The sequence below is a fragment of the Heterodontus francisci genome, chromosome 44 (genome assembly GCF_036365525.1).
Source record: "Heterodontus francisci isolate sHetFra1 chromosome 44, sHetFra1.hap1, whole genome shotgun sequence".
NCBI lineage: Eukaryota > Metazoa > Chordata > Chondrichthyes > Heterodontiformes > Heterodontidae > Heterodontus > Heterodontus francisci.
This window is the reverse complement of record NC_090414.1, coordinates 21,024,855-21,044,068: the sequence shown is the minus strand read 5'-3', so window position 1 is coordinate 21,044,068 and position 19,214 is coordinate 21,024,855. Positions and strand designations below refer to the sequence as shown.

The 19,214-nt window shown below is 54.8% G+C and overlaps 1 protein-coding gene across 1 annotated transcript; it reads right to left on the bottom strand.

The window, feature by feature from the left end:
- Window positions 1-86: 86 nt before the first annotated feature.
- On the bottom strand, window positions 87-19,186 carry sart1 (spliceosome associated factor 1, recruiter of U4/U6.U5 tri-snRNP). The gene is made up of 20 exons (XM_068021645.1): window positions 18,625-19,186; window positions 16,693-16,747; window positions 15,851-15,906; window positions 14,741-14,870; window positions 14,420-14,525; window positions 14,132-14,209; window positions 11,919-12,018; window positions 11,549-11,691; window positions 9,951-10,157; window positions 9,691-9,809; window positions 9,383-9,516; window positions 7,427-7,548; window positions 6,770-6,940; window positions 5,836-5,946; window positions 3,791-3,878; window positions 2,836-2,926; window positions 1,739-1,874; window positions 588-677; window positions 346-467; window positions 87-257 (listed from the first exon to the last, which is right to left on the bottom strand). The coding sequence occupies exons 1-20, from the start codon at window positions 18,818-18,820 to the stop codon at window positions 239-241; spliced, it is 2,274 nt and encodes a 757-aa protein (XP_067877746.1). The 5' UTR covers window positions 18,821-19,186; the 3' UTR covers window positions 87-238.
- Between the last annotated feature and the right edge of the window lie 28 nt (window positions 19,187-19,214).

The following is a 19,214-nucleotide window of genomic DNA, read 5'->3' as shown; positions in this document are numbered from 1 at the left end:
TCATTACTGGACCTAACAGAATAAAGTTTACCCCTGCAGCTGTGTGACCCAGGCTCACAACTTCAGCCACTCAATACTCTAGGAAAAAAAAGGAAAAAGTGTCTTTATTAATGTACAGAAGGAAAACAGGCGACTGGAAATAAATCAGCTCATAAAAACAGCCACGGCAACCACCCCACCCTGTCCCCCATCCACTCGCTTGCTCCCACTCTCAACGGCAGTCCTTGGTCAGTGAGTTTCATTTGGTTATTGTGTTCCTGAAAGAGAAAAGAGAGGAGAGACTTACAACAAAACCAACCCCTCCCAAGAAAACAAAACCCTCCTCCCCCAGCCCAGCTCACGTACACATTCATGCTTTTGCCACTTCCACTGAGCACAATGTACGGTGTTTTCTGCGCTTTCTGCTTTTCCTGCAGGAGGGCCACTGTTCCCAGGGGGGTGTCGCTAGAACTCATCTTCCTCAGCAGCTGAACCAAACACAACACAAAAAGAGAGACAGTCACAAGACAAGACAGAGCGAAGGGTGGTCATTATTCAGAAGGAGAGGGGGGCAGCTGTGCGGAGGCTGCAAAGGGAAGTAAACTCACATGTTCCTCTTCCAGTTTCTTCATCCGCTTTTCAGTCTTCATTTTTCCGGATCCTTTCCCGTGGAAGCGATGGGACAGTTGTCTGAAGGCCTGTTTTTAAACCAAATTCCAACCGTTAGATCCAAAATGGACAGCCAGCAGGGGTCTCCCCCACCATCACGCCTTAAAACATTCACTCCCTCCACCACCGACGCACAGTGGCAGCAGTGTGTACCATCTACAAGATGCACTGCAGCAACTCACCAAGGCTGCTTCGACAGCACCTTCCAAACCCGCGACCTCGACCACCTAGAAGGACAAGGGCAGCAGATGCATGGGAACACCACCACCTGCAAGTTCCCCTCCAAGTCACACACCATCCTGACTTGGAACTATATCGCCGTTCCTTCACTGTCACTGGGTCAAAATCCTGGAACTCCCTTCCTAACAGCACTGTGGGTGTACCTACCCTACATGGACTGCAGTGGTTCAAGAAGGCAGCTCACCACCACCTTCTCAAGGGCAAATAGGGACGGGCGATAAACACCAACATATGTAGCATTTTTTTTAATAAAAAGTCCACGCCTTACGCAGCTCAGCCTGGGAATAACAGAGCAGACACGGAACAGGATTACTGCTGGAGAGAGAAACAACTGCTCGGAGCTCAACCCTGCAAAGATATCAACCAATAGGGAGCATAATAAAACCTGGGATGATCTTAATTCATTGTAAAAGACAGACTTGCATTTCTATGGCGCCTTTCACCCCTCAGGAGATCCTAAAGCGCTTTACAGCCAATGAAATACTTTTGAAGCATAGTCACTGTTGTAGGAAACACGGCAGCCAATCTGCGCACAGCAAGATCCCACAAACAGCAATGTGATAAGGCCAGATAATCTGTTTCTTAGTGATGCTGGTTCAGAGATAAGTATTGGGCCCAGGGCACTGTGGAGAACTGCCCTCCCCCCCCGCTCATCTGATCATAGTAGCCGTGGGATCTTTTACATCCACCTGACAGGGCAGATGCAGGCCTCGGTTTAAACGTCTCATCCAAAGGACAACACCTCCGACAGCGAGACACTCCCTCAGCACTGTCGACCTGGACTGGGCCACGAACTAGAGGTTTTCTTTTAAACCACTGCACAAGCCTCCGATTGCGATTTTCATCTGACCTCTTTTGGAGTTAGTCTCCTTCCTGATTCATCCACATAATCGATCTTCACGTCCGGCCGATACGCCTCCTTCTCTTTGAACTCCTGTGTGAAGCCGCGATACTCCTCCCTCCTACTGTACTTGTCGTCTATTAACCTGCATCAACACACCACAGTTAGAATCACTAACTGGATCAGTGAGGCCGCGCACACCAAACCGACAGGCTCATAGGTACAGGTCCCAGATGAGAAACATTGTCACCCCAAATATTTAGAAATAACAGAGGTAGGAGGTGGGGATGAGTCCCAGATCTGTCCAACTGGACCAGACGCACACATATCATGGTTACAAGAGCAGGTCAGAGGCTAGGAATCCTGCGGTGAGTAACTCACCTCCTGACTCCCCAAAGCCTGTCCACCATCTACAAGGCACAAGTCAGGAGTGTGATGGAATACTCTCCACTTGCCTGGATGGGTGCAGCTCCAACAACACTATCCAGGACAAAGCAGCCCGCTTGATTGGCACCCCATCCACAAAAATTCACTCCCTCCACCACCGACGCACAGTGGCAGAAGTGTGTACCATCTACAAGATGCACTGCAGTAACTCACCAAGGCTCCTTCAACAGCATCTTCCAAACCCGCGACCTCTACCACCTAGAAGGACAAGGGCAGCAGACGCATGGGAACATCACCACCTGCAAGTTCCCCTCCAAGTCACACACCATCCTGACTTGGAACTATATCACCGTTCCTTCACTGTCACTGGGTCAAAATCCTGGAACTCCCTCCCTAACAGCAGGTGTACCTACCGCACACAGACTGCAGTGGTTCAAGAAGGCAGCTCACCACCACCTTCTCAAGGGCAATTAGGGGATGGATAACAAATGTTGGCCTAGCCAGTGGCACCCACATCCCAATAACGAATAAATGAAAATAAACACCGCACTGGCCCAGGACCGGAGCTCCCTCTCACTGCACTGGCCCAGGACCGGAGCGCCCTCTCACTGCACTGGCCCAGGACCGGAGCTCCCTCTCACTGCACTGGCCCAGGACCGGAGCTCCCTCTCACTGCACTGGCCCAGGACCGGAGCTCCTCCTGTGGATCAGTTCCTTACATCTTGTCCTCAATGGCGTAAACTGTTGATGGTAGAGTCTTGACTGATGATCGGACCCGGGCCACTTTCTGCATTGTGGTGTCGAGCAGACCTGAAACAGGAAGGAGCAGGAGTCACAGGCTCTCCTCTTTGAGGGGGAAAAGTTCCTCATTAACTCAAACACAGCGCCGATCAAATCTCACCACACAGCCACCAAATCGTCCACCCTCCTCTACTGAAGGTCCAACCCTCACTGAGGAAACCCCTTCACTAACTCAGCCAAGTGACCCCTTCTTTACCTGCGTCACTGAGCAGCGGCCAGCTATTCGACTATGGGAGCTGCACGGGTGTGCCCTCACCTAGGTTTCGCAATGTTTTGCAGCCGGTGGGGGGGGAGCGGGTCGTTGATTATTGACCAGAAGGAAACCCGCCTGCTACAGGGGCACTTGGGGAGACCGTAGCCTCCGGCAACCATCTTGGCTCAGAGTGGCAAGTGCAGCCGAGTTTTGTGGAGGGAGCCCTGATACTTCTGATTCCAGAGAATGACACTGGCGGGCATTCAGCCCATCATGCCTGAACCAGCTCTTTGAAAGAGCTGTTCAATTGGTTCCATTTCCCCACAGCCCTGCAAATTTCTCCTTTTCAAATATTTATCCAAATCCCAGTCTCTCCACATAACCAAAGTCCCTCAGAATTGCACTGAGCATTAATACGCAGCTCTGTGCTACACTGGGCTGCCCTTCGCCACACAGTGGCACCCACATCCCAATAACGAATAAATAGAAACAAGCACTGGCCCTGGCCCTGGCCCTGGCCTCCGTCTCACTGCACTATGGGCGGCACAGTGGCGCAGTGGTTAGCACCGCAGCCTCACAGCTCCAGCGACCCGGGTTCGATTCTGGGTACCGCCTGTGCGGAGATTGCGTGGGTTTCCGCCGGGTATTCCGGGGGTGGCTTTCCCGGCTGATTAACCTGCCTTTGTTTCTGCAGAGGTGCAACGCGGCCGCCAGTCCGCAGTTCACGATGGGCTCTTCATCCAGGATGGTCGTGGATGTGGCTAAGAACTGAGAGAGAGAGAGAGTCAGTAACACAGCGAAACACAAGATATATAAATAAAACTGGCATTTATGCAGCAGCTTTCACAACTTCATGACGTGTACCGCTTCACACCCAATGAAGTACATTGTGCTCGGAAGCATTTACCCTGCACACAGCAAGATGCCACCATTGGCCAGGTGACAAATGACCAGATCGTCCGTTACTTTTACCAAGTGACACTGGTTGAGGGATAGTTATTGGGCCCAGGAGAACCCCCCCGCCCCCGCCCCCCTCTAATCATAGTCATAGCGGCACAGAAGCACTCATGGGATCCTTTACATCCACTGAAAGAGCAGATGGGAGCCTCTGTTTTGCATCTCATCGAAAAGAAGCGACCTCCGGCATTGCGGCACTCCCTCGCTACTGCACTGGGAGTGTCGGCCTGCAATTTGGGCTCGAGCCCACAACCTTCTGAGAGAGAGAGAGAAAAAAAAGAGAGAAAACTACCCACTGAGACACTGCTCCACACGAGCCTCCTCCCACCCCATCAACATCTTCCATTTCCTTTCTCCCTCATGTGTTTATCCAGCTTCCCCTTCAATGTATCGATACTATTCACCTCGACCACTCCCTGTGGTAGCGAGTTCCACATTCTCCCCACTCTCTGGGGATCGGAGTGTCTCCTGAATTCCCCATTGGATTTATTAGTGACTATTTTATATTGATGCCCCCTAGTTCTGGTCTCACCCGCAAGTGGAAACATCCTCTCTACATTTACCCTACATCTACCAAACCCATTCATTATCTTTAAGACCTGGATCACCCCTCAGCTCTTTCTTTTCTAGAGAAAAGAGCCCCAGCCTCTTCAATCTTTCCGGATGGGAATAACCTCTCAGTTCTGGCATATCCCTGTAAATTAATTTTTTTTTTGCACCTTCTCCGGTGCCTCTATATCCTTTTTATTATATGGCGACCAGAACTGTTCACAGCGACTCCCAAATGTGGTCTGAGCAAGGTGCAATACTAACTTAACGGGACTCCTCTGCTATTCGGTTCTGTCCCTCCAGAAACGGGCAGACAGCAGGGTCGATCCCTCTGTTGCTGCCGAGTATCTCCGCATCAGGGCCTGTCCCGGCTTCAATTCAGGCAGGAGCCCTGCACACCTTTAGTCTGCCCTAGCTTCAAACCTAAGCTGGAGGCCCGACAGATTGCACCAACTGGCCTGAGATCACACGGGGGGGGGGGGGGGGGGGGGGGGGGGCGGTGTTTAAAAAGGACTTCTCAGCCGACATCACAGTGTGGAGATCAAAGAATGACCCAGCAGAGGAGGAGGCCATTCAGCCCATCATGCCTGTGCTGGCTCTTTTAAAGAGCGAACCAATCAGTCCCACTCCCCCCTGTTCTTTCCCCACAGCCCTGTACATTTATTCCATTTTCAACTATTTATCCAATTCCCCTTTTTGAAAGTTACTATTGAATCTGCTTCCACCGCCCTTTCAGGCAGCGCGTTCCAGATCACAACAACTCACTGTGTAAAAAAAGGATTCTCATCTCCCCCTCTGTTTCTTTGACCAATTATCTTCAATCTGTGTCCCTCTGGTTACCGACCCTCCTGCCACTGGAAACAGTTTCTCCTGATTTACTCCATCAAAACCCTTCACGATTTTGAACACCTCGATTAAATCTCCCCCTTAACCTTCTCTGCTCTAAGGAGAACAATCCCAGCTTCTCCCGGTCTCTCCACATTAACTGAAGTCCCTCATCCCTGGGACCATTCCAGTAATTCTCCTCCGCACCCTCTCCGAGGCCTGGACATCCTTCTGAAAGTGCAGGGCCAAGAACTGGACGATTCTTCAGCTGAGGGCTCCAGTTCACAGGGACAGAGTGACAGTGGTAAGGCTGGTCCAGAGATGAGAAGGCTGCACCAGTCAACCTTTGACCCTCCCTCCCGACCCGGGAATGGTACAACCGCGGTTGCCTCACCTCCGGTTGCTTCTTCTCCTCGTCCAAATTCACTGTGCTCCAGCCCACCGTCTCATCCCGGTCCAGCTCCATCTCGTCGTCCGATAATTCCTTGTTCTCCACCTCAAAATCCTGCAGAGAGGGTGAGCAAATAACACACACATCAACATCAGTCAGAAACTGCAGGCACACAGAACCATCCTCCCAGGACAGGTACAGCACGGGGGTTAGATACAGAGTAAAGCTCCCTCTACACTGTCCCCCATCAAACACTCCCAGGACAGGTACAGTACGGGGGTTAGATACAGAGTAAAGCTCCCTTTACACTGTCCCCATCAAACACTCCCAGGACAGGTACAGTACGGGGTTAGATACAGAGTAAAGCTCCCTCTACACTGTCCCCATCAAACACTCCCAGGACAAGTACAGTACGGGGTTAGATACAGAGTAAAGCTCCCTCTACACTGTCCCCCATCAAACACTCCCAGGACAGGTACAGCACGGGGTTAGATACAGAGTAAAGCTCCCTCCACACTGTCCCATCAAACACTCCCAGGACAGGTACAGTACGGGGGTTAGATACAGAGTAAAGCTCCCTCTACACTGTCCTCATCAAACACTCCCAGGACAGGTACAGTACGGGGGTTAGATACAGAGTAAAGCTCCCTCTACACTGTCCTCATCAAACACTCCCAGGACAGTTACAGGAGTGTGATGGATGGGTGCAACACTCAAGAAAGTCGACACAATCCAGGACAAAGCAATTCATTTGACAACAGCAGCAGGGTCGTGTGAACGTCATCTGCAAGTTCTCAGCTGAACCAGGGAGGGTAGGAGGAAGTCGAGAAGGTTGGGTTTCAAATGCGAGAGAGAGGCGCAAGTTGCCCAGGGGCAGCGCTGATATAAAGTGCTCCCCACACAAACTCCTGCTGCCAGGCGCACCCTAAACACTCACGAGCAACTCTTCCTGCTCCTCTCGGTTCCCGGCCAGTCCGTAGGTCGGGATTTCTCCGAGCGTCCGGCAGAACTCGGACGTGGCGTTGAAGACAATCACCCCCTTCCTCTCCAGGTCGTCCTCGTCCTCATCCTTGCGGTCGGACTTCAGTTTCTTCGCAATGTCGACAACCTGGGGATTTGGCAGGGAAGGAAAACATATATTTTTTTGGCTTTTAATTACGTGCGACCAATCTCAGGAGCTGTGTCGCTGCAACCCAGCGTAGCTGAAACGCTGATCCTGACCAAGCCCCGAACCCGCGGGGGTCCGTGCCAGACTACAGGCTGGTGCAGGTGGGCAGTGGTGCCCTCACTGCCAACTTAAGCTCCCTTACTCACTCAGAGGGCGACAGCACCAACCAGTGATCAACAAACCCGACCAGGTTCAATGTGCTTCAGGCAGACCTGTACGAGTACTCCCAGCACCCTTAGAGAGGGGAAAACCTAACCCCCGTTAAAATGTGCACGCCCACGAGCAGAGGTGAAGAGCTCGGGTACACGATCGCTGCTCCACTCGACGAAGTGCCCGCCTTTCCCAAAGCAGCTGCGCAGGGTGGGGGGGGGGGGGCAGCGCCCTCTTTTTTTTTGTTGAAATGAATGGGTTGGTCCACTGCCTCACCTTGTCGGACGACTGCTTGTGGCTCTGTCGCAGCCGCCGCTGTTTCTCCAGCTGTTTCTGCAGCTCTATCTCGGCCTCGTCCTCGTCGATGGCCACAGGAGAATCAGGAGCTCGGGCTTCATCTGAGGGCGAACACAGTGCAGGCTGGTCACGTCAGGCCATTCCCACTGCTCCCCGCCCACCGATCCCACGCTATTACCCTCATCCCCTACAAAAGCACTGATCCCCTGCCTAAACCCCCACACCAAAACACTGCCCCTCTCTACCCCTCCTTCCTTCAGCTGTCAGCCATGGATCAGCGGACCTCTTGAGTCCGAGTCATGAGCTCACATCCCACTCCAAAGCGATTTGAGCCCATAACCCAGGCCAGCACGCCTGGGACCAGTACTGAGGGAGTGCCGCACTGTCTGAGGTGCCGTCTTTCAGATGAGACACTAAACCGAGGCCCCCGTCTGCCCTCTCGGGTGGGTGTAAAAGATCCCACAGCCACTATTGGAAGAAGAGCAGAGGGGGGAGTTCTCCCCGGTGTCCTGGGGCTCAATATTTATCCCTCAACCAACATCACTAAAAAAACAAACGACCTGGGTCATCATCACATTGCTGTTTGTGGGATCTTGCTGTGCGTGATTTGGCTCCGACATTACAACAGTGACGTCAAACAGTACTTCATTGGCTGTAAAGAACTATAGCATGTCCTGGAGTAGTGACAGGCGCTATTTAAATAAAGTCCTTGGCCCTTGTAAGATTTAGGTTTGGGAGTCACAGATACCCAAAGAAGGGGGGGGGCTCCGATGACAGGAGCGGTTTTTAAAAGCAGTTTATTAATAAACAGTTTAAACATTAACGGCGCATGAGCTAAATAGACAGAAAAGACAATTGACTCGTAACAGATTACTGATCTCAGATTACAGGGCGAGGCAGACAGATGAGCCAGGCGAGGTGTTGGTGGTCTCTTCGATCCTCGGGGGGGGGGGGGGGTCCTCAGTCTTCTCTCGAGCTAACCGAAGCCGAGCTTCAGGAAGCTATCCCTCTCTCCGAAGGCAGCTGAAGATTTCCCTCCCGAGCATCTGTTTGTAGACTTTATTTCAAGGTCTCACCTTCTGCCAATCACATTCAATTGCCCATTGAGCAAGGGACAGATATTCAAGGCGGATCCCTCCCACCTCCAGCCATGAAGTCATCTCATGACTTATTGCTGGCGAGGACATCCTGCTTAACCTTTAACCCAGCAGAGATAACAGGTCTACACTGCTCTGGCTGCCTGCTATGCAATCTGTCTTATAAAAGAGAGAGAGAGAACTATTTCTTAAGATCCAATTAATTTCTTAAGATTTTATAAGGTTATTAGACAGCCGTTTCTTGCATCTTTCTCAACAGATATAGATCTGGCTCCTTTTAAAAGGAGCCACCTTACACCCAATGGTGGAGCAATGCTCGTGAAAGGATGGAGAACGAGAGGGCACAGGTTTAAAGTATTTGGTAAGAGAAGCAAAAGCGACAGGAGGAAAAACTTTTTCACGCAGCGAGTGATTCAGGTCTGGAATGCGCTGCCTGAGAACGTGGTGGGGGCAGGTTCAGCTGAAGCATTCAGAAGGGAATTAAGAGAGCTGTTTGAAAAGGAAGAATGAGCAGGGTTACGGGGAGAAGGTGGGGGAGTGGCACCAGGTGAAATGCTCGTTAGGTGCAGACACGATGGGCCGAATGCCCCCCTCCCCCTCCTGCGCTGTAACAATTCTGTGAAATCAGGGAAGCCCGAATTGGAGGAGGGCAGAGATTTCAGAGGGTTGTAGGGGCTGGAGGAGGTAACAGAGATAGTGAAGGGGGCGAGATATGACAAAAGCACAGATGAGGGTTTGGGCAGTGAAATCCAATTTCATCTCAGTAAGCGGTCCCTCCGACCAATCTTCACCCCCCACTCCTCCCGTAGGACAGCCACTATGCCTCAATCACACATACCGTCACTGATGTCCATGTTTTCCACGCGGATGTCGTCCGACACGGACTGTGCCTCTGGTGCTGGGGCCTCTGCTTGCTCCGCGATGCCCTCTGCCTCTGCCTCGCTGTTAAACTGCCAGCCTCGCCCGCGTTCCCTGTGAAAGTCAGACGTCAGAATGAACACCTCGCGCGTCTCGACTGGGGACCGAAGGCGGGGGAAAGAGAAGGTGGGACTGAGATAATAGGAAGGAGCAGTGTTCGTTCTAATGATAAACCACGGACAGCGGGCGAAGTCAGTCAAGGCGAGGGGGGCTCGAGCGGTGACCCACCTGGACCCGTAGTCCGTGACGGCACTTTCGTGGCCGTGGCTGAGGAGGTCGTCGGCTTTCAGTGTATTTTCTTTTTTTCGAATTTTCTTCACCCTCCTCTTTGTTTTCTTAAACGTGACCTGCAGGAGAGAGAGAGGGAGAAATAATGACAGCACAGCGAGACACCCCGACCTTCGCAATGCAGCGTCCCACACCGCCCTTCCCGCTGGCGGGGGGGGGGGGGGGTTAGGAGGCGCAGACAGCCGCAGCGAGCTCCTCACCATCTCCTCCTCCGTGTAGAACTCCGAAGCCACCTTCATCTGCGGCATGTCCAGCGTCTGTGCCTGGTTCCGCAGCGTCTCCCGGATCTGCTGCAGCTCGCGCTCCCACGAGCCGTCCGCAGTCCCGCCTGTCTCCAGCCTGAAGGATTTCTTTTTCTCCCCGTCTATCTCCTCGTCGTACTTGGAGAGAACCGATTTCGCTTTGAACTAAAAAAAAAACAAAAAAAATTTGAACGCCTCGATTAAATCTCCCCTTAACCTTCTCTGTTCCAAGGAGAACAATCCCAGCTTCTCCCAGTCTCTCCATGAAATTTTATAGCACAAAAACACACCATTCGGCCCATCAGTCCATGCTGGTGTTTATTTTCTCTCACCCTCTCAGCATATTCCTTGCTCCCACATGTTTTGTTTTTGTATTAAATGATTCTTTCAGGTAACTAGCCTCGATAGTTGACCTGACAAGGTTGAAGACCACAATCCCGGAACTGGAAACTGAACCGTACATCTCCAGCACCCAGGGTAAATTCACAGCCTGCCCTCGGTTGGCTAACCCCGGGGCCCCCAGCCGCAACAACGTCGAGTGGAGGCAGAGGGGCCAGGGCTGCTGCTCCTCCCCAGCGAGTACCCGCTGCCCCTGGACAGGGTCAGGGCCACTTGTGATGCCCCTGCTCAGCCACCCCACCCCCAATATTCACTGCCCGAGCGTGGTTTAGCTTCCAACCCTGCCAAAAACCGCAACAGGATCTTGGCTTAGCAAGCTATTCGACCACCTGGGGCAACACAGTCCAGCTTAGCCCTGCCCATACAGTTCCACTTACAATCAGGGGGAAAATCACATTACAGTGATCAGGAGCAGGAACCCTGGCTGATTCTTCCCCCTCTCTCTAACCCAGGGGTCACTGGACAGTGATCAAGAGTAGGAACCCTGGCTGATTCTCCCCTCTCTCTAACCCCGGGGGGTCACTGGACAGTGATCAGGAGCAGGAACCCTGACTGATTCTTCCCCCTCTCTCTAACCCAGGGGTCACTGGACAGTGATCAAGAGTAGGAACCCTGGCTGATTCTCCCCTCTCTCTAACCCCGGGGGGTCACTGGACAGTGATCAGGAGCAGGAACCCTGACTGATTCTCCCCCCTCTCTCTAACCCAGGGGTCACTGGACAGTGATCAGGAGCAGGAACCCTGACTGATTCTCCCCCCTCTCTCTAACCCGGGGGGTCACTGGACAGTGATCAGGAGCAGGAACCCTGACTGATTCTCCCCCCTCTCTCTAACCCAGGGGTTACTGGACAGTGATCAGGAGCAGGAACCCTGACTGATTCTCCCCCCTCTCTCTAACCCAGGGGTCACTGGACAGTGATCAGGAGCAGGAACCCTGACTGATTCTCCCCCCTCTCTCTAACCCGGGGGGTCACTGGACAGTGATCAGGAGCAGGAACCCTGGCTGATTCGCAGCTCTGCGCCTTTAGCTGAGCTCAGCGAACAGGAGCGACAGGTCCAGAATGTGGACCCTTTTCTGCCTGGACGACAGTGACTTCACCCTAACCCCAAACTGTGGAACCTGTGCCACTGCTTCAGAGGCACGTTGCAGGGACCCACCACCACCATGTCGTCAACGCTCTCCTCTTCCTCGTAGGCCTGGTAGTCCGGCTTCTTCTTCTTGTGCTCCACGTTCTTGTCGGCTCTCTCCTTGTCCAGGATATTGACGTTGACCAGAACATCATCCTCCTCGTCCAGAACCCCTGAGTGACAGAGAGAGACAGAAAGGTGAGGGTTATGTAGCACAGCACCACCTCCATCCATCCTTAAAAATAAACCCGCTGGCCAGTGAAAATTCTTATTTTAGAACAGGAGGAGGCCATTCAGCCTCTCGAGCCCGTCCTGCCATTGAGAGATCGTGGTCGATCTGCTTCGTAACTCCATTTACCCGCCTCGGTCCCGTAACCCTTAATACCCTCACCCCGCTTACCTTTGTCCTTTAGGGTCAGCACGACTGCCTCTCCTTCCTTGAACGCTTCGATGTCATGTTGGACCGTCAGTCCTTTCAGGTCCTGGGACGTGTAGGCAGACTTGAAAAGAGAGAGCGGAAGTGTCAGTTACCATCACGCACCACCGCGCCCCCCCCCTCCCTCCCCCTTCCGATCCAGTCTCCGTGGACTTCAGTAGAAGGTGCAGTACAGAAACAGGACATTCGGCCCATCTAATCCAGGCTGGCTTTAAGGCTCCGCATGAGCCCCCTCCCACCCTACTCCCTGGCACTGATGTGATTTGACTAGAAACGCAGAGGCCTGGACCAATATTAATCCAGAGGACGCGAGTTCAAATCCCGCCAAGGCAGTTTGAGAACTTAAATGCGGATGGGAATGAAAGGCTGTGATCCGTGGACCATGAAAACCAACGGACCGTCGTAAACACCTGTCGGGAAGAAAGCTGCCTTCCGCAACCGGTCTGGGCCTATATGTGACTCCGGATCCCACACCCAACGCGCCTGTCTCTTGACAGCTCCCCCCCCTGACGTGACGGTGCAAGCCACTCAGTCGCAGCACCAGCTTCTCGGGGCAACGGAGGACGGGAAATCACTGCTGGCCTTCTCAGCGAACAACAGGTCTAGATTTTGGCACCAGGTGGAAGGTGGGATTTTGTGTTAAGGGTGGTCGCTCAGGATATCAGTCTGAGAAAACCAAACTAAAACCAGCACTGGTGAAAATGCAGCTTGAATTAAAATGACAAACTGTATACATCAGGACTGCACCCTCACCCCTCTCCCCCTGGTCAATAGTTCCAAATATTCCCTCGACACTACTCGGAATCTTGGAGGGAATTCTGTCTATACTCTCAGTGGGGTGGACAACATAGAAAAATGTCATATATACACCCACTGCTACACAGCCACTCGAACCCCTTCTCACGCAGCACAGTACACTCCCAGGGCAGGTATGAGCAGCCCCTGGAATGGGTGGGTTGTCTTATGAGGAAAGGTTGGACAGACTAGGCTTGTATCCGCTGGAATTTAGAAGAGTAAGAGGCGACTTGATTGAAACATAAAAGATTCTGAGGGATCTTGGCAGGGTGGAATGTGGAAAGGATGATTCCCCTCGCGGGAGAAACTCGAACTAGGGGGGTCACTGTTTAAAAATAAAGGAGCCGCCCGTTTAAGACAGAGATGAGGAGAAATGTTTTCTCTCAGAGGGTCGTGAGTCTTTGGAATTCTCTTCCTCGAAAGGCAGTGGAAGCAGAGTCTTTGAATATTTTTAAGGCAAAAGTAGATTCTTGATGAGCAAGGGGGGGTGAAAGGTTATCGGGGGTAGGCGGGAATGTGAAGTTGAGGTTACAATCAGATCAGTCATGATCTTGTTGAGTGGCGGAGCAGGTTAGAGGGGCCGAGTGGCCTACTCCTACTTCGCACGTTCATATATAGGTACAGCACGGGGGTTAGATACAGAGTAAAGCTCCCTCTACACTGTCCCCATCAAACACTCCCCAGGACAGGGACAGTACGGGGGTTAGATACAGAGTAAAGCTCCCTCTACACTGTCCCCCATCAAACACTCCCAGGACAGGTACAGTACGGGGGTTAGATACAGAGTAAAACTCCCTCTACACTGTCCCCATCAAACACTCCCAGGACAGGTACAGCACGGGGGTTAGATACAGAGTAAAGCTCCCTCTACACTGTCCCCATCAAACACTCCCAGGACAGGTACAGCACGGGTGTAGAACAGGAGTGGTTCTCAAACTTTGTTTGTTTGAAGGACCCCTTTTCCCCCATCTAAATTATACGATATAATACTTATCATATTCTGTGGGCTCGCTCCCCTCCTTATCTGGGCTGCTAGTGTTGGCCGCACGCTGCTCCTGCCTCTGCTCATTCACTGACTCCTGACTGGAACATCCCCACCAATCAGTGCCCTGAACAGTCTCCCAACTGCCAGGCCAGCCCTGCTCGGTGGGGAGTTTCATGTTATTTCATGGATCGCCCTGGCCCGGAGTTTCTCTACAGACCGGCCCCCCCCCAGAGGGTCATATACAGAGATCCCCAGGGTAACTCCCCCACACACCAGCCGTCCTCTGCACTCCGGGTTAATGCCCCTGTTCACCCTGCTTGTCCTGTAACGGGATGCAGCCCCCACAGGCCAACAATGCTTAGGCCCACCCCTCTCCCAAAAACGCTGAGCCCCTCACCTGTTTCTTGGTGCGCAGTTCCTCCTCGATCAAATTGCTGACGCCAAACTCTTGGTCCATCTCCTCAAGGAGCTTTGCCTGGAATCAATTAGCACAACAGCTCAGTCCAAAGCAAAGAGGAAAAAGACAGATGTTCAGCACACAAGGCATAACACCCCCTGCACACACACCGGCCTTGACTCCATCTCCCTTCGCTGAGGTACTGTGGTGCCTCCGGTGTACCCGCGCCCTCGGTTGGTTAGTGCTTACGGGGCAAGAGTGAGTTGCGCTCCTCTCGCCCGTACTCACCCGCTTCTCAGCCATCTCCTTCTCCCTCTGCAGTTTCCTGCTCTTCTCCACCCATGCCATCGCATCATCCAACCAGGCATCATCATCACCCAGAGATTTTACTTTCCTGAAAGGACAGAGAGCAAACATTGCAATTTGGCCAATTTTTTAAAAAAAATTCGGTGAGACGTGGGCTTGTAAACATCCCTGTGATACAGACATTGATTTACCTCCCCCCCCCACTGGCCTAGTGATCTCCACAGCGACAGGGCCCGTAGCTCTCCACCAGCTGTCAGCCCCCGCAGGGAATTCGAAGCTGCTCGCTCGGCCAGCCTAACTTACCCTAGTTTCTGGTTCAGGAGGCGTTTCTCCTTCAGGGCGGCGAGCTTCACCCGAATGTCCTCCTGCTGCTTCGAGGCGATGGGGTTCACAGCTGGGACCAGAACCGGGTCCTCTTTCGTCCCAGCTTCGGCTGCCAAAGGAGACGGAGAGAGCGAGAGAGAGAGAGAGAGAAAAATGAAAAGGAGTTGGCATTTCTTTCGTCATTCAAAATCACCGCACAGCCAACAAAGTACTTTTACTTGAAGCGCGGTCACTTCTTGTGATGCAGGAAACACGGTAGCTAATTCGCGCACAGCAAGATCCCACCAGCAGCAATATGACAATGGCCAGGCCACCTGTCTAAGCGACATTGGTCGAGGGATAAATATTGAAGGGAGATTTTTATGCCCGCCTGCGAGGGCCTGGGTTTAACGTCTCATCCGAGAGACGGCACCTCTGGCAGTGCAGCACTCCCTCGGTGCCGGCGCTCGGAGCGTCAGCCTGGATTTTGTGCTCAAGTGTCTGGAGCAGGACTCGAGCCCACTGCCTCCTGGCTCAAGAGGCGAGAGCCCTGCCCGCTGAGCCACAGCTGACATGGAAATGGCAACTACCCCCTCCCCCCCCCCAACAACTTCCCCAGAGCCCTGTAAATGTTTCCATTTCAACTATTTCTCCAATTCCCCTTTTGAAAGTTACTATTGAATCTGCTTCCACCGCCCTTTCAGGCAGCGCGTTGCAGATCACAACAACTCCCTGCGTAAAAAAATTCTCCTCGTCTCCCCCTCTGGCTCTTTTACCAATTATCTTAAAGCTGTGTCTCTCTGGTTACCGACCCTCCTGCCACCGGAAACAGTTTCTCCTTATTTACTCTGTCAAAACCCCTCATGATTTTGAACGCCTCGATTCCTGTTCACCTTCTCTGCTCTAAGGAGAACAATCCCAGCTTCGCCCAGTCTCTCCATATTGCGAAAGTCCCTCATCCCTGGGATCGGTTCTGGTCAACCTCCTCTGCACCTTCTCTAAAGGCCGTAACTTCCTCTCCTTAATCATACTGATGCCCTGAGGTCTTGCCCCTATAGCGCAGTCTTGCTCCAAGAAGAAAACAGCCGACCATGTCAAAATTTGACTCACTCTTTTTGGAGTCATGTACTTCCAAGGGTTTCAGGCCCAGCTTGGCCCTAAGTTTGCTGCAGAGAACACAAGAGAGTCAGTTAGAGAGAAAGACTTGCATTTCGATAGCGCCTTTCACCATCCCAGGACGTCCCAATGCGCTTTACAGCCAACGAAGTGCTTGTTGAAATGTAGTCACTGTTGTAATGTAGGAAACGCGGAAGCCAATTTGCAGCACAGCAAGATCCCACAAACAGCAATGTGATAATGACCCGGATCATTTGTTTTTAGTGATGTTGGTTGAGGGATAAATATTGTCCCCAGGACACCCGGGGGGTGGGGGGAGGGGGGGGGGGGGTGGGAACTGCCCCCCTGCTCTTCCAATAGTGGCTGTGGGATCTTTTACACCCACCCGAGAGGGCAGACCGGGGCCTCAGTTTAACATTTCAACTGAAAGACGGCACATCCGACAGTGCGGCACTCCCTCAGAAGTGGCACTGGGAGTGTCGGCCTGGATTATGAGCTCAGGGCTCTGGACTGGGGATCGAACCCACGACCGTCTGACCCCGAAGGGGGGGGGGGGGGAAAGAGAGAGAGAGAGAAAAAGAGAGAGAAAAAAGAGAGAAAAAAAAGAGAGAGAGAGAGAGAGAGAGACCCACCGAGCCCCAGCTAACACAGCATTGGTTGTCAGTGATTGCTCAGCAAAGACAGGGTGAGATGAAGCTGGGTGGGAAGGAGATTCATGTGGACCATAAATGCCAGCATGCACCTGATGGGCCAAATGGCCTGTTCCTGTGCTGTAAATTTGATACTCGGAGAAGACAGAAGCTGGCAGCGGTGTACAGCGACATTTATTCACTCACTTTGTTTCTTCGATACTCAGAGAGGCGTTCGCAGCAGCTGACTTTGCTCCGGCAGCTGAAGGTTAAGAAACAGGGATAAGAAAGGGGTTGATTAATGTGCGAGAAAAACGACATCAGCAACCCCTCCCACCATTTCACACCCAGACAAACCCCCGCACATTCCCCCTTGCCCCTATACATCGCCAGGACATCCCTTCCCTCATCCTATAACCCTGTCCCTCGCCCTATGACCCCGTCCCCCGCCCTATGACCCCATTGCCTGCCCGGACACCCCGTCCCTCGCCCTATGACAACACCCCCTGCCCAGACACCCCGTCCCTCGCCCTATGACAACACCCCCTGCCCGGACACCCCGTCCCTCGCCCTATGACAACACCCCCTGCCCGGACACCCCGTCCCTCGCCCTATGACCCCATCACCTGCCCGGACACCCCGCCCCTCGCACTATGACCCCATCCCCTGCCCGGACACCCCGTCCCTCGCCCTATGACCCCGTCCCCTGCCCGGACACCCCGTCCCTCGCCCTATGACCCCGTCCCCTGCCCGGACACCCCGTCCCTCGCCCTATGTTCCCGTCCCCTGCCCGGACACCCCGTCCCTCGCCCTATGAACCCGTCCCTCACCCAATTACACCACCCCCTGCCCAGGCACCCCATCCCTCGCCCTCTGACCCCATCCCCCTGCCCGGACACCCCGTCCCTCACCCTATGACAACCCCCCCTGCCCGGACACCCCGTCCCTCGCCCTATGACCCCATTCCCCTGCCCGGACACCCCGTCCCTCGCCCTATGACACCATCCCCCGCCCGGACACCCCGTCCCTCGCCCTATGACCCCGTCCCCTGCCCAGACACCCCGTCGCTCGCCCTATGACCCCATCCCTCGCCCAATGACACCACCCCCTGCCCGGACACCCCGTCCCTCGCCCTATGACCCCATTCCCCTGCCCGGACACCCTGTCGCTCGCCCTATGACCCCGTCCCTCGCCCAATGACACTACCCCCTGCCCGGACACCCCGTCCCTCGCTCTATGACCCCCATCCCCCTGCCCCTCGCCCTATGACCCCATCTCCTGCCCGGACACCCCTGCCCCTCGCCCTATGACCCCATCCCCCTGCCCGGACACCCCTGCCCCTCGCCCTATGACCCCATCTCCTGCCCGGACACCCCTGCCCCTCGCCCTATGACCCCATCTCCTGCCCGGACACCCCGTCCCTCGCCCTCTGACCCCATCCCCCTGCCCGGACACCCCGTCCCTCGCTCTATGACCCCATCCCCCTGCCCGGACACCCCGTCCCTCGCCCTATGACCCCATCTCCTGCCCGGACACCCCGTCCCTCGCTCTATGACCCCATCCCCCTGCCCGGACACCCCGTCCCTCGCCCTATGACCCCATCTCCTGCCCGGACACCCCTGCCCCTCGCCCTATGACCCCATCTCCTGCCCGGACACCCCTGCCCCTCGCCCTATGACTCCATCTCCTGCCCGGACACCCCTGCCCCTCGCCCTATGACCCCATCCCCCTGCCCGGACACCCCGTCCCTCGCCCTATGACCCCATCTCCTGCCTGGACACCCCGTCCCTCGCTCTATGACCCCATCCCCCTGCCCGGACACCCCGTCCCTCGCCCTATGACCCCATCTCCTGCCTGGACACCCCGTCCCTCGCCCTATGACCCCATCTCCTGCCTGGACACCCCTGCCCCTCGCCCTATGACCCCATCTCCTGCCCGGACACCCCGTCCCTCGCTCTATGACCCCATCCCCCTGCCCGGACACCCCGTCCCTCGCCCTATGACCCCATCTCCTGCCCGGACACCCCTGCCCCTCGCCCTATGACCCCATCTCCTGCCCGGACACCCCTGCCCCTCGCCCTATGACCCCATCCCCCTGCCCGGTCACCCCAGGGAGGGTGGGTGGTGTCTCTCTCTGACCTGCCTCCTCGGTCTTCTCCCTCTTGATGCGGCGCTCGGCCTGGGCCTCCCCCGGTGGCCGGCGCTCCCGCTCCCGGTGCCGGCGGCCCTCGCGTTCCCGGCTCGCCGCCCGCTGCTTCCGCTCCTTGTGTTTGTGCTTCTTGTGGCGGCCGCTGTCGTCCGCGCCGCGTTCCCGGTGCTTCTTGGAGGAGCCCATGGCCGGGGGCGCGCGGGGGGGACGCTCCTCGGGAGCGCGCGGGAGTTCCTCGGGAGCGCGCAGGGGCTCCTCGGGAGCGCGCAGGGGCTCCTCGGGAGCGCGCAGGGGCTCCTCGGGAGCGCGCAGGGGCTCCTCGGGGGGGCGCAACCGACAAAGGACGCGCGCGATTACCGCCTCGCACGGCGGGGGGGGGGCGCGCGCTCTCTCTCTCAGTCTCCCCTCGCCGCCGGGCACGCGCACGGGCACGCTCTGCCTGACTCCCGCGCCGCGCGCTCCCGCTGCCGGCGGATTTTATTTTTCTTCTCCTTTCGGCCGCAGAAACGTCGCCTTCAACCAAGATGGCCGCCCACTTCCGCTCGACCCTTCACCCTTCTGACGCCACTTCCGTCCGCCC

What these genes read in the sequence shown, in the direction of transcription:
- sart1 (XM_068021645.1), bottom strand. Translation starts at nt 18,820, where the DNA reads ATGGGCTCCTCCAAGAAGCACCGGGAACGCGGCGCGGACGACAGCGGC. An exon ending in AGTACATGACTCCAAAAAGA is followed by an intron (nt 14,871 to 15,850) that starts GTGAGTCAAATT and finishes CTCCTTTGGCAG; the next exon opens with CCGAAGCTGGGACGAAAGAG. An exon ending in ACAAGCAGTCGTCCGACAAG is followed by an intron (nt 6,941 to 7,426) that starts GTGAGGCAGTGG and finishes CCAAATCCCCAG; the next exon opens with GTTGTCGACATTGCGAAGAA.